The following is a 13190-nucleotide window of genomic DNA, read 5'->3' as shown; positions in this document are numbered from 1 at the left end:
CACTCAGAAATTACCCCATGGCAAGAAATAGATGTTTCGGGAGATATTGATATAAATATGCCGCCACTACTATATGGATATCCATTAGATATATCCCATCCTGTTGAACAATAATCTGCAATTTAAAAAGTATAAAACTGTTCAATGAAGGCGAGGGGATGGACAATTTTTTTATTTTTACATTGCTTTCGTGGACTTCAAAGCGATTTCCTATTACTCCTCCACCCAGACCCATGTGGTTATAGGCGTTCGTGTGTTCTCCTGATGTAAACCAACAGTCAATTTTGTATACTTTCCTTTGATGTTGACTTGAAAGTGGCATGTCTCTTTGTTTTCACTGTTGTCATGTGCATCACAGGTGACGTGTGTTCGTCCAATAGCAAACTCGGAGTAAGGTGTCGGGTGGCACATAACGTTCACCCCACCAGACAAGACAGAGTTGTCCGTAGCATTAGGAATCTGATAGCTAACGTTTGCTGTAACCTTTCCTGCCTCTAACGTAATTTCTTGGTCTTCAGGGCAATACGTAATCACGGGTGCTTCTTCATCTGTATAAATATTCAATAGAAAATCTATAATAGGATTGCGATATCTCAAAATAACAGGTGATTTGTTACCTGGTATAATGAGGGCAAAAACCAGTCAGAGCCAATTAAACCATTTGGACCCTGTGATGTTACCTGTGTAACAAAACACCTAAAAACAATTCAAACTATTCTTATTTTGATCAATTTAGCCAAAGAAACAATTTAAGCCAATTTTGTTCTTGTTAAATTCGGTGCTTTTTATAATTGTTGACCTATATGGTGCCCACAATTTAACCTTCGATCTTTTGCTTATAACTCAGGAACTCTACATCACAGACAGGTCAAAACCATCAATCTTTATGACGACTCATCAAGAGCAATTATACATTGGTACATATAGTTTTCTTTTGAATTTTCATTCTTGGTGGTTGAGTGTAAAAATATAAGTGGTGATCAACCAATGATCTGTCTAAAACATATGTATGAGTAATATAATAATTAATGACAGAACGTTACAATGTTAAAACTCTGAGTGAATTTTACACAAAGTTGGGCAAGCTGAACAACTTATTCATGTCAGGTAAAACATCCTATTGAAATAATACAAAATATTTGTTTCAACCAGTTTGGTCGTTCATAGTACGTTAGCCCAATGGTAGCCCAACGTTGAGTAAACATTATTAACCAGTGTTTTAACAGTGGAAAATAAACCCTTACTGGTAAAAAAGATGTCATGATATCTACTGGTCGCTTTAATGTTAAATCTTTCAAACTTCAAACAAACTTACCAATGACGTTAACGTTGAATTCACACGCCTTCTTATTCCCACTGTCATCAACTGCTGTACAATTTACCGTTGTCTCTCCGATAGCAAACCGTGTTTCTGACGTGTAACTACACCTTATATTGGGATTTCTTCCAGAATTATCATGAGCAATAGGCCAGTCAACTGTGGCGGTAGGTTGACCAGCATCAGTATATCTTTCCACCGGGTTTTGAAGGCTGAACTTACATTGAGGTGCTTCATTGTCTGGCGAGTGAGAAAATATAAAGACAATATTGCATTACTTTATAAATCACAATCCTTAGGCCTATGCAATTTTTTCACTATCACTTATCCTTATAAAAACCTTGACTTCAACTAACTCACCAACGACATGCACTTTGAATCGACACTTCTTCTTGTTCCCGCTGTCATCAGCTGCGGTACAATTAACCGTTGTCTCTCCGATAGTAAACTGTGTTCCTGACGTGTAACTACACGTGATGTTGGGAATTATTCTCGAATTATCATGGGCGATTGGGTTCATAAGCCAGTCAATAGTGACGTTGGGTTTTCCAGCATCTGTATTTATTCCCATTGGGTTTTGAAGATTGAAGTCACATCCAGGTGCTTCATTGTCTGTAAAGAGAAAACATTAAGAAATCATCGTATTATACTGAAGATTAGGCCAATCATTTTGCATAAACAAACGTTTATAGCCTTCGTATCTGGGCATGGGATAAATACTTCTAATTTCTTATCTCTCGTCCCAGGGGCTAAGAGCAAAATTGTTACTTGGTGTTTAGGATTGGCCTCCTTTTCATTCCTCTATTGCTGGTAGATTTTATTCCTTTTCTAGGCCTTGCTTATGAATTGGACTGATGTTTGTAATTTCCATGGACCCAAGGCCAAGCGTATGTCCTTACTGACCAACTGGACAAACTAACAAACATAAAATAAAAAATCTTCTAGTACAAAATAAACAAGAAGTATCGGCAATTATCATTGTGCGGTGTTTGTATGTGGCTATTATATGTGTATGTGCGTAAGCGAAGGAGAAATAGTCCAATAGATGGCCTTAACCATCGTGCAAATTATGTAAAAGTTGCGATATTTTGCAGAGATAAAGTATGTATGAGTAAATTACTCATACATACTTTATCTCTGCAAAATATCGCAACTTTTACATAATTTGCACGATGGTTAAGGCCATCTATTGACAGGGAATTACAATGTTAAAACTCTGAGTGAATTTTACACAAAGTTGGGCAAACTAGGAACAACCAATTCATGTCAGGTAAAACATCCTATTGAAATAATAAAAAATATTTGATTCAACCAGTTTGGTCGTTCATAGTACGTTGTCCCAATGGTGGCCCAACGTTGAGTAAACATTATTAACCAGTGTTTTAACAGTGGAAAATAAACCCTTACTGGTAAAAAAAGATGTTATGATATCTACTGGTCGCTTTAATGTTAAATCTTTCAAACTTCAAACAAACTTACCAATGACGTTAACGTTGAATTCACACGCCTTCTTATTCCCACTGTCATCAACTGCTGTACAATTTACCGTTGTCTCTCCGATAGCAAACCGTGTTTCTGACGTGTAACTACACTTTATATTGGGATTTCTTCCAGAATTATCATGAGCAATAGGCCAGTCAACTGTGGCGGTAGGTTGACCAGCATCAGTATATCTTTCCACCGGGTTTTGAAGGCTGAACTTACATTGAGGTGCTTCATTGTCTGGCGAGTGAGAAAATATAAAGACAATATTGCAGTTTATAAATCACAATCCTTAGGCCTATGCAATTTTTTCACTATCATGTATCCTTATAAAAACCTTGCCTTCAACTAACTCACCAACGACATGCACTTTGAATCGACACTTCTTCTTGTTACCGCTGTCATCAACTGTTGTACAATTAACCGTTGTCTCTCCGATAGTAAACTGTGTTCCTGACGTGTAATTACACGTGATGTTGGGAATTATTCTCGAATTATCATGGGCGATTGGGTTCATAAGCCAGTCAATAGTGACGTTGGGTTTTCCAGCATCTGTATTTATTCCCATTGGGTTTTGAAGATTGAAGTCACATTCAGGTGCTTCATTGTCTGTAAAGAGAAAACATTAAGAAATCATCGTATTATACTGAAGATTAGGCCAATCATTTTGCATAAACAAACGTTTATAGCCTTCGTATCTGGGCATGGGATAAATACTTCTAATTTCTTATCTCTCGTCCCAGGGGCTAAGAGCAAAATTGTTACTTGGTGTTTAGGATTGGCCTCCTTTTCATTCCTCTATTGCTGGTAGATTTTATTTCTTTTCTAGGCCTTGCTTATGAATTGGACTGATGTTTGTAATTTCCATGGACCCAAGGCCAAGCGTATGTCCTTACTGACCAACTGGACAAACTAACAAACATAAAATAAAAATCTTCTAGTACAAAATAAACAAGAAGTATCGGCAATTATCATTGTGCGGTGTTTGTATGTGGCTATTATATGTGTATGTGCGTAAGCGAAGGGAGAAATAGTCCAATAGATGGCCTTAACCATCGTGCAAATTATGTAAAAGTTGCGATATTTTGCAGAGATAAGGTATGTATGAGTAAATTACTCATACATACTTTATCTCTGCAAAATATCGCAACTTTTACATAATTTGCACGATGGTTAAGGCCATCTATTGACAGGGAATTACAATGTTAAAAGTCTGAGTGAATTTTACACAAAGTTGGGCAAACTAGGAACAACCAATTCATGTCAGGTAAAACATCCTATTGAAATAATAAAAAAGATTTGATTCAACCAGTTTGGTCGTTCATAGTACGTTGTCCCAATGGTGGCCCAACGTTGAGTAAACATTATTAACCAGTGTTTTAACAGTGGAAAATAAACCCTTACTGGTAAAAAAGATGTCATGATATCTACTGGTCGCTTTAATGTTAAATCTTTCAAACTTCAAACAAACTTACCAATGACGTTAACGTTGAATTCACACGCCTTCTTATTCCCACTGTCATCAACTGCTGTACAATTTACCGCTGTCTCTCCGATAGTAAACCGTGTTTCTGACGTGTAACTACACCTTATATTGGGATTTCTTCCAGAATTATCATGAGCAATAGGCCAGTCAACTGTGGCGGTAGGTTGACCAGCATCAGTATATCTTTCCAGCGGGTTTTGAAGGCTGAACTTACATTGAGGTGCTTCATTGTCTGGCGAGTGAGAAAATATAAAGACAATATTGCAGTTTATAAATCACAATCCTTAGGCCTATGCAATTTTTTCACTATCACTTATCCTTATAAAAACCTTGACTTCAACTAACTCACCAACGACATGCACTTTGAATCGACACTTCTTCTTGTTACCGCTGTCATCAACTGTTGTACAATTAATCGTTGTCTCTCCGATAGTAAACTGTGTTCCTGACGTGTAATTACACGTGATGTTGGGAATTATTCTCGAATTATCATGGGCGATTGGGTTCATAAGCCAGTCAATAGTGACGTTGGGTTTTCCAGCATCTGTATTTATTCCCATTGGGTTTTGAAGATTGAAGTCACATTCAGGTGCTTCATTGTCTGTAAAGAGAAAACATTAAGAAATCATCGTATTATACTGAAGATTAGGCCAATCATTTTGCATAAACAAACGTTTATAGCCTTCGTATCTGGGCATGGGATAAATACTTCTAATTTCTTATCTCTCGTCCCAGGGGCTAAGAGCAAAATTGTTACTTGGTGTTTAGGATTGGCCTCCTTTTCATTCCTCTATTGCTGGTAGATTTTATTCCTTTTCTAGGCCTTGCTTATGAATTGGACTGATGTTTGTAATTTCCATGGACCCAAGGCCAAGCGTATGTCCTTACTGACCAACTGGACAAACTAACAAACATAAAATAAAAAATCTTCTAGTACAAAATAAACAAGAAGTATCGGCAATTATCATTGTGCGGTGTTTGTATGTGGCTATTATATGTGTATGTGCGTAAGCGAAGGAGAATAGTCAATAGATGGTTTAACCATCGTGCAATTATAAAAGTTGCGATATTTTGCAGAGATAAGGTATGTATGAGTAAATTACTCATACATACTTTATCTCTGCAAAATATCGCAACTTTTACATAATTTGCACGATGGTTAAGGCCATCTATTGACAGGGAATTACAATGTTAAAACTCTGAGTGAATTTTACACAAAGTTGGGCAAACTAGGAACAACCAATTCATGTCAGGTAAAACATCCTATTGAAATAATAAAAAAGATTTGATTCAACCAGTTTGGTCGTTCATAGTACGTTGTCCCAATGGTGGCCCAACGTTGAGTAAACATTATTAACCAGTGTTTTAACAGTGGAAAATAAACCCTTACTGGTAAAAAAGATGTCATGATATCTACTGGTCGCTTTAATGTTAAATCTTTCAAACTTCAAACAAACTTACCAATGACGTTAACGTTGAATTCACACGCCTTCTTGTTCCCACTGTCATCAACTGCTGTACAATTTACCGCTGTCTCTCCGATAGTAAACCGTGTTTCTGACGTGTAACTACACCTTATATTGGGATTTCTTCCAGAATTATCATGAGCAATAGGCCAGTCAACTGTGGCGGTAGGTTGACCAGCATCAGTATATCTTTCCAGCGGGTTTTGAAGGCTGAACTTACATTGAGGTGCTTCATTGTCTGGCGAGTGAGAAAATATAAAGACAATATTGCAGTTTATAAATCACAATCCTTAGGCCTATGCAATTTTTTCACTATCACTTATCCTTATAAAAACCTTGACTTCAACTAACTCACCAACGACATGCACTTTGAATCGACACTTCTTCTTGTTACCGCTGTCATCAACTGTTGTACAATTAATCGTTGTCTCTCCGATAGTAAACTGTGTTCCTGACGTGTAATTACACGTGATGTTGGGAATTATTCCCGAATTATCATGGGCGATTGGGTTCATAAGCCAGTCAATAGTGACGTTGGGTTTTCCAGCATCTGTATTTATTCCCATTGGGTTTTGAAGATTGAAGTCACATTCAGGTGCTTCATTGTCTGTAAAGAGAAAACATTAAGAAATCATCGTATTATACTGAAGATTAGGCCAATCATTTTGCATAAACAAACGTTTATAGCCTTCGTATCTGGGCATGGGATAAATACTTCTAATTTCTTATCTCTCGTCCCAGGGGCTAAGAGCAAAATTGTTACTTGGTGTTTAGGATTGGCCTCCTTTTCATTCCTCTATTGCTGGTAGATTTTATTCCTTTTCTAGGCCTTGCTTATGAATTGGACTGATGTTTGTAATTTCCATGGACCCAAGGCCAAGCGTATGTCCTTACTGACCAACTGGACAAACTAACAAACATAAAATAAAAATCTTCTAGTACAAAATAAACAAGAAGTATCGGCAATTATCATTGTGCGGTGTTTGTATGTGGCTATTATATGTGTATGTGCGTAAGCGAAGGGAGAAATAGTCCAATAGATGGCCTTAACCAACCATCGTGCAAATTATGTAAAAGTTGCGATATTTTGCAGAGATAAAGTATGTATGAGTAAATTACTCATACATACTTTATCTCTGCAAAATATCGCAACTTTTACATAATTTGCACGATGGTTAAGGCCATCTATTGACAGGGAATTACAATGTTAAAACTCTGAGTGAATTTTACACAAAGTTGGGCAAACTAGGAACAACCAATTCATGTCAGGTAAAACATCCTATTGAAATAATAAAAAAAGATTTGATTCAACCAGTTTGGTCGTTCATAGTACGTTGTCCAATGGTGGCCCAACGTTGAGTAAACATTATTAACCAGTGTTTTAACAGTGGAAAATAAACCCTTACTGGTAAAAAAGATGTCATGATATCTACTGGTCGCTTTAATGTTAAATCTTTCAAACTTCAAACAACTTACCAATGACGTTAACTTTGAATTGACACGCTTTCTTGTTCCCACTGTCATCAACTGCTGTACAATTAACCGTTGTCTCTCCGATAGCAAACTGTGTTTCTGACGTGTAACTACACCTTATATTGGGATTTCTTCCAGAATTATCATGAGCAATAGGCCAGTCAACTGTGGCGGTAGGTTGACCAGCATCAGTATATCTTTCCAGCGGGATTTGAAGGCTGAACTTACATTGAGGTGCTTCATTGTCTGGCGAGTGAGAAAATATAAAGACAATATTGCAGTTTATAAATCACAATCCTTAGGCCTATGCAATTTTTTCACTATCACTTATCCTTATAAAAACCTTGACTTCAACTAACTCACCAACGACATGCACTTTGAATCGACACTTCTTCTTGTTACCGCTGTCATCAACTGTTGTACAATTAATCGTTGTCTCTCCGATAGTAAACTGTGTTCCTGACGTGTAATTACACGTGATGTTGGGAATTATTCCCGAATTATCATGGGCGATTGGGTTCATAAGCCAGTCAATAGTGACGTTGGGTTTTCCAGCATCTGTATTTATTCCCATTGGGTTTTGAAGATTGAAGTCACATTCAGGTGCTTCATTGTCTGTAAAGAGAAAACATTAAGAAATCATCGTATTATACTGAAGATTAGGCCAATCATTTTGCATAAACAAATGTTTATAGCCTGTATCTGGGCATGGGATAAGTACTTCTAATTTCTTATCTCTCGTCCCAGGGGCTAAGAGCAAAATTTTTACTTGGTGTTTGGGATTGGCCTCCTTTTCATTCCTCTATTGCTGGTAGATTTTATTCCTTTTCTAGGCCTTGCTTATGAAATGGACTGATGTTTGTAATTTCCATGGACCCAAGGCCAAGTGTATGTCCTTACTGACCAACTGGACAAACAAACAAAAATAAAATAAAAACCTTCTAGTACAAAATAAATAAGAAGTATCGGTAATTATCATTGTGCGGTGTTTGTATGTGGCTATTATATGTGTATGTGCGTATGCGAAGGGAGAAATAGTCCAATAGATGGCCTTAACCATCGTGCAAATTATGTAAAAGTTGCGATTTTTTGCAGAGATAAAGTATGTATAAGTAATATAACAATTACTGACAGGGAATTACAATGTTAAAACCCTGAGTGAATTGTACACAAAGTTGGGCAAGCTAGGAACAACTAATTCATGTCAGGTAAAACATCCTATTGAAATAATAAAAAAGATTTGATTCAACCAGTTTGGTCGTTCATAGTACGTTGTCCCAATGGTGGCCCAACGTTGAGTAAACATTATTATTCAGTGTTTTAACAGTGAAAAATAAACCCTTACTGGTAAAAAAGATGTCATGATATCTACTGGTCGCTTTAATGTTAAATCTTTCAAACTTGAAACAAACTTACCAATGACGTTAACTTTGAATTGACACGCCTTCCTGTTCCCACTGTCATCAACTGCTGTACAATTTACCGTTGTCTCTCCGATAGTAAACTGTGTTTCTGATGTATAACTACACGTTATATTGGGATTTCTTCCAGAATTATCATGAGCAATAGGCCAGTCAACTGTGGCGGTAGGTTGACCAGCATCAGTATATCTTTCCAGCGGTTTTTGAAGACTGAACTTACATTGAGGTGCTTCATTGTCTGGCGAGTGAGAAAATATAAAGACAATATTGCATTAAATTAGAAGAATTTTTTGACTTCAACACTACTTAAAATTTGATCGCTTACCGGGAGCGCTTTCACAGTACCAACTGCGTCCTCAGCCGGATGTTATGGCTCTGATGGTTTATGGCTTGTTGACAACCTTCTATGACGTCACACTAGAAGAAGATGACGTCAAAGGTGTTGTCCTCGTCCCCCTGGTGGTCTTGGGTATGAGTAGGTTGTCCCAAACTGGATCTAAATCCAGTCCAGTGTCTCTGTTCAAGTTGGGTCCTTTTTTCCTGATGTGAATGGCTTCTAGGACCCTTCTGGAAAATTCTTTGGGTTCTTTTTCCAGCACATTTACGTTTTCCCAGTCTATTTGATGGGTGTTTTTGCTCCTGGAAATATGCTCATGTACAGCAGATTTGGAACCGGCAGCCTTTGATTTTGACGCCTTTGACGTCATCTTCTTCTAGTGTGACGTCATAGAAGGTTGTCAACAAGCCATAAACCATCAGAGCCATAACATCCGGCTGAGGACGCAGTTGGTACTGTGAAAGCGCTCCCGGTAAGCGATCAAATTTTAAGTAGTGTTGAAGTCAAAAATTCTTCTAATTTAAATTATACCACTACGTATGAATTTACAATTTTATATCAAGACTGAATTCGGCAGTGATTGCCTTCGGCTTGTTAAACAGAAAAAAAAAACATCACTCAAACTCGCTCGGTTCAAGAATCATTTACGATTTAACCTGACGTGCTTTAATAATCGTGTGACACCAAAATATCTTCGTCTGCCGACCCCGGAAGTAAAAGGATTTCGTGCGAGAAATATCATCCAAAAAGCACAAAGATCTTTACTCAACGAGCGGATACGGCAAAATAATTTTACTTTGGATATTTTAAAGCAAAAACATCAAGAATTAGAAACCAAATTACGCGGTTTATTACCGGAAACAGCATGGTTGAGAGTCTCGGAGTTCATCGCCCATGCGCAGAAGCGAGAACATGACTTGGTAAAGGATCGCCAAATTCGGAAGTTTGGACGTTTAAAAACAGAGAAAGAGAACGCCGATAATTTGGGTAAAGACGGTTTTACAGCAGATAAGAGGAGTAAAGACAAGTGGGTGGTGAATTTGTCATCTAGGAAGCTTACGCAGCCGGAAGTTAATGTGTTAGAACGCGGTCTTAACTTCGCGGTAAGTCCAGAAAGTTTGCCCATCAATGACATTGTAGTTGCCACTGAAAGTGCATGTAAACAAATTGCAAACGATAAAGCGGCTGAATTACGTGCTCGTGTTGTGAACATTGCAAAAATGCTAAACCCCCGGTAAGCAATATCAATAAGGCAGAGCGATCGGCGGTTGAATCTTTAAAGAAAGACACAAGCATCCAAATCTTGCCAGCTGATAAGGGAAGAGCAACTGTTGTGATAGACAATTCACTGTATGAAGAGAAAGCTTTAGCTCTACTGCAAGATGAAAGTGTCTATGAGACTCTGAAAAAAGACCCCACTCAGAAATTTCAAAGCAGACTTATCAAGTTGTTGAAAGAACTCAAAGAAACAGGTGCGATAACTAGCAAGACATATTGGGACTTATATCCTACCGTAGCTGATGTTCCCAGATTTTATGGTCTCATAAAGATACATAAAGCCGAGGCACCGTTAAGACCCATCGTGTCAAGCATCGGTGCTGTGACCTATAATCTTGCGAGATTTGTTGCGGACATTATATCACCCTTGATAGGAAAAACGGAACATCACATCGTTAATTCTCAGGCCTTTGTCAACCAGATCAAAGACTTAAAAGTAGAGCCTGATGAGTCCATAGTGTCCTTTGACGTGTCGGCATTGTTCACTTCTATCCCGGTGAAAGAAGCTCTCGTCGTCGTTCGCAGTTTGTTGGAAAATGACGAAACCTGGAAAGTAGGGACAGCGGAAGATCTAGAGGTGGACGACATCATCAATCTCTTGAACTTTTGCTTGAGCACGACATATTTTGTGTTTAGAGATAAATACTACCAACAGAAGGATGGATGTGCAATGGGCAGTCCTTGCAGTCCGCTGGTGGCCAACGCGTATATGGAGTATTTTGAAAAGCGAGCTTTGTCATCCGCTCCTCATCCACCACGCATGTGGGTTCGCTATGTCGACGACACATTCTGCGTTATAAAAACTTCGCACGTGGATGAATTTACAGATCACATAAATTCGCAAGATAATAACATTAAGTTCACCAGAGAGGAAGAGGAAGACGGGCAACTTCCTTTCCTAGACACTCTGATTGTGCGGGCTAGCGATGGTAGTGTGAAGGTCAAGATCTTTAGAAAACCAACTCACACTGACCAGTATTTAAGTTTCGCTTCCCACCACCCACTAGAGCACAAACTAAGTGTGATCAAGACATTGCTTTATAGGAGTGAAATTGTTACGGATCCGGAGGATAGAGCTGAGGAAATTGAACACGTAAAAGGAGCGCTCCGAAACTGCGGTTATCGCGACTGGACCTTTTTCAGAGCCCAGGAGAAGCGTGAAAAATCAGCTTCACAGGACGAACCGGATAGTGAAACTTCCAGGGGGTTCACAATAACTTTACCTTATTTGGAAGGAACTTCGGAGCAGCTTCGCCGAGCATTCAAAACAGCAGGTGTTCCCACAGCCTTTAAACCATACCGCACACTCCGGCAAACACTTGTGTCACCGAAAGATAAAGTAGACAAATTAAAACAGTCAGGGACCGTCTACGAAATCTCCTGTTCAGACTGTGATGCTATGTACATTGGTGAAACAGGTAGAAAGTTGGAAAAACGGCTATCTGAACATAAATCAAAGGCTGCCGGTTCCAAATCTGCTGTACATGAGCATATTTCCAGGAGCAAAAACACCCATCAAATAGACTGGGAAAACGTAAATGTGCTGGAAAAAGAACCCAAAGAATTTTCCAGAAGGGTCCTAGAAGCCATTCACATCAGGAAAAAAGGACCCAACTTGAACAGAGACACTGGACTGGATTTAGATCCAGTTTGGGACAACCTACTCATACCCAAGACCACCAGGGGACGAGGACAACACCTTTGACGTCATCTTCTTCTAGTGTGACGTCATAGAAGGTTGTCAACAAGCCATAAACCATCAGAGCCATAACATCCGGCTGAGGACGCAGTTGGTACTGTGAAAGCGCTCCCGGTAAGCGATCAAATTTTAAGTAGTGTTGAAGTCAAAAAATTCTTCTAATTTAAATTATACCACTACGTATGAATTTACAATTTTATAATATTGCATTACTTTATAAATCACAATCATTATGCAATTTTTTTCAATATCACTTATCCTAAAAAAAATACCTTGACTTCATCTAACTCACCAAAGACATTCACTTTGAATTGACACTTCTTCTTGTTCCCGCTGTCATCAGCTGCGGTACAATTAACCGTTGTCTCTCCGATAGTAAACTGTGTTCCTGACGTGTAATTACACGTGATGTTGGGAATTATTCCCGAATTATCATGGGCAATGGGGTACATAAGCCAGTCAATAGTGACGTTGGGTTTTCCAGCATCTGCACTTATTTCCATTGGTTTTTGAAGATTGAAGTCACATTCAGGTGCTTCATTGTCTGTAAAGAGAAAACATTAAGAAATCATCGTATTATACTGAAGATTATGCCTATCATTAATAGAAACAAACATTTACAACCTTTGTGTCTGGGCATGGGAAAATACTTCTAATTTCTAATCTCTCGTCCCATGAGCTAAGATCAAAACTGTTACTTAGTTTTTGGGATTGGCCTTTTCTTTCCTCTATTACTTGTCGAAATTCTGTTCTTTTCTATGCCTTGCTTATGTATTTGCCATAATGTTTTGAATTTCCTTGGACCCAAGGCCAACCGTATGTCATTTAAAACGGACCGACAACACAAAAGAAAAACAAAAACTGGTACAAAATAAATGAGAATTATATCGACGATTATTAATTTTTTTTTTAATTTTTTTTGTTCTGTTAGAAATGCATGTGCATATTTAAAGGGGAGTACGGTTGACAAATAGAATAAGTGTTGTTATCTTTATGCTTTTGTGTATAGATGATCATGAAGTTATGATTGTGTGTATGTTCTTAACTATGAGCATGTATTTTTAGCGAGTTTATGTTAATGGGTTTTATTATGTGTAGTTTGCACGACGTATTAACCAATTTAAAATTAATTGTTTACTTGCCTTTGATTTCGATTTTAGAGTCGCATGTCTTATTGTTCTCACTGCCATCTCATGACCGTGTCCTATAGGATACTCAGATTGCGATGCC

At 38.2% G+C, this 13190-nt stretch overlaps 2 protein-coding genes across 2 annotated transcripts in view; one reads left to right on the top strand and one right to left on the bottom strand.

Annotated features, from left to right (window-relative positions):
• The window catches only part of LOC140143033 (hyalin-like), a 30744-nt gene extending 20872 nt beyond the window's left edge, over positions 1–9872 (bottom strand). The window contains exons 1-13 of the mRNA XM_072165073.1: positions 9839–9872; positions 8642–8884; positions 7589–7840; positions 7229–7471; positions 6108–6359; positions 5748–5990; positions 4636–4887; positions 4276–4518; positions 3158–3409; positions 2798–3040; positions 1679–1930; positions 1316–1558; positions 426–617 (exon numbers count right to left, since the gene is read on the bottom strand). Of these exons, the coding sequence (XP_072021174.1) occupies positions 426–617; positions 1316–1558; positions 1679–1930; positions 2798–3040; positions 3158–3409; positions 4276–4518; positions 4636–4887; positions 5748–5990; positions 6108–6359; positions 7229–7471; positions 7589–7840; positions 8642–8884; positions 9839–9872 (2944 nt within the window). The remainder of the gene's footprint in view (positions 1–425; positions 618–1315; positions 1559–1678; positions 1931–2797; positions 3041–3157; positions 3410–4275; positions 4519–4635; positions 4888–5747; positions 5991–6107; positions 6360–7228; positions 7472–7588; positions 7841–8641; positions 8885–9838) is intronic.
• A 23-nt stretch (positions 9873–9895) lies between these two features.
• LOC140143023 (uncharacterized) lies at positions 9896–12987 on the top strand. Its single transcript, XM_072165058.1, has 3 exons — positions 9896–9903; positions 10223–11795; positions 12970–12987. The coding sequence occupies exons 1-3, from the start codon at positions 9896–9898 to the stop codon at positions 12985–12987; spliced, it is 1599 nt and encodes a 532-aa protein (XP_072021159.1).
• The last annotated feature ends 203 nt before the right edge of the window (positions 12988–13190 follow it).

The sequence above is a fragment of the Amphiura filiformis genome, chromosome 2 (assembly GCF_039555335.1).
Source record: "Amphiura filiformis chromosome 2, Afil_fr2py, whole genome shotgun sequence".
NCBI classification, from domain to species: Eukaryota; Metazoa; Echinodermata; class Ophiuroidea; order Amphilepidida; family Amphiuridae; genus Amphiura; species Amphiura filiformis.
The sequence above is the reverse complement of the archived record's forward strand: the minus strand, read 5'-3'. Positions and strand labels throughout refer to the sequence as shown.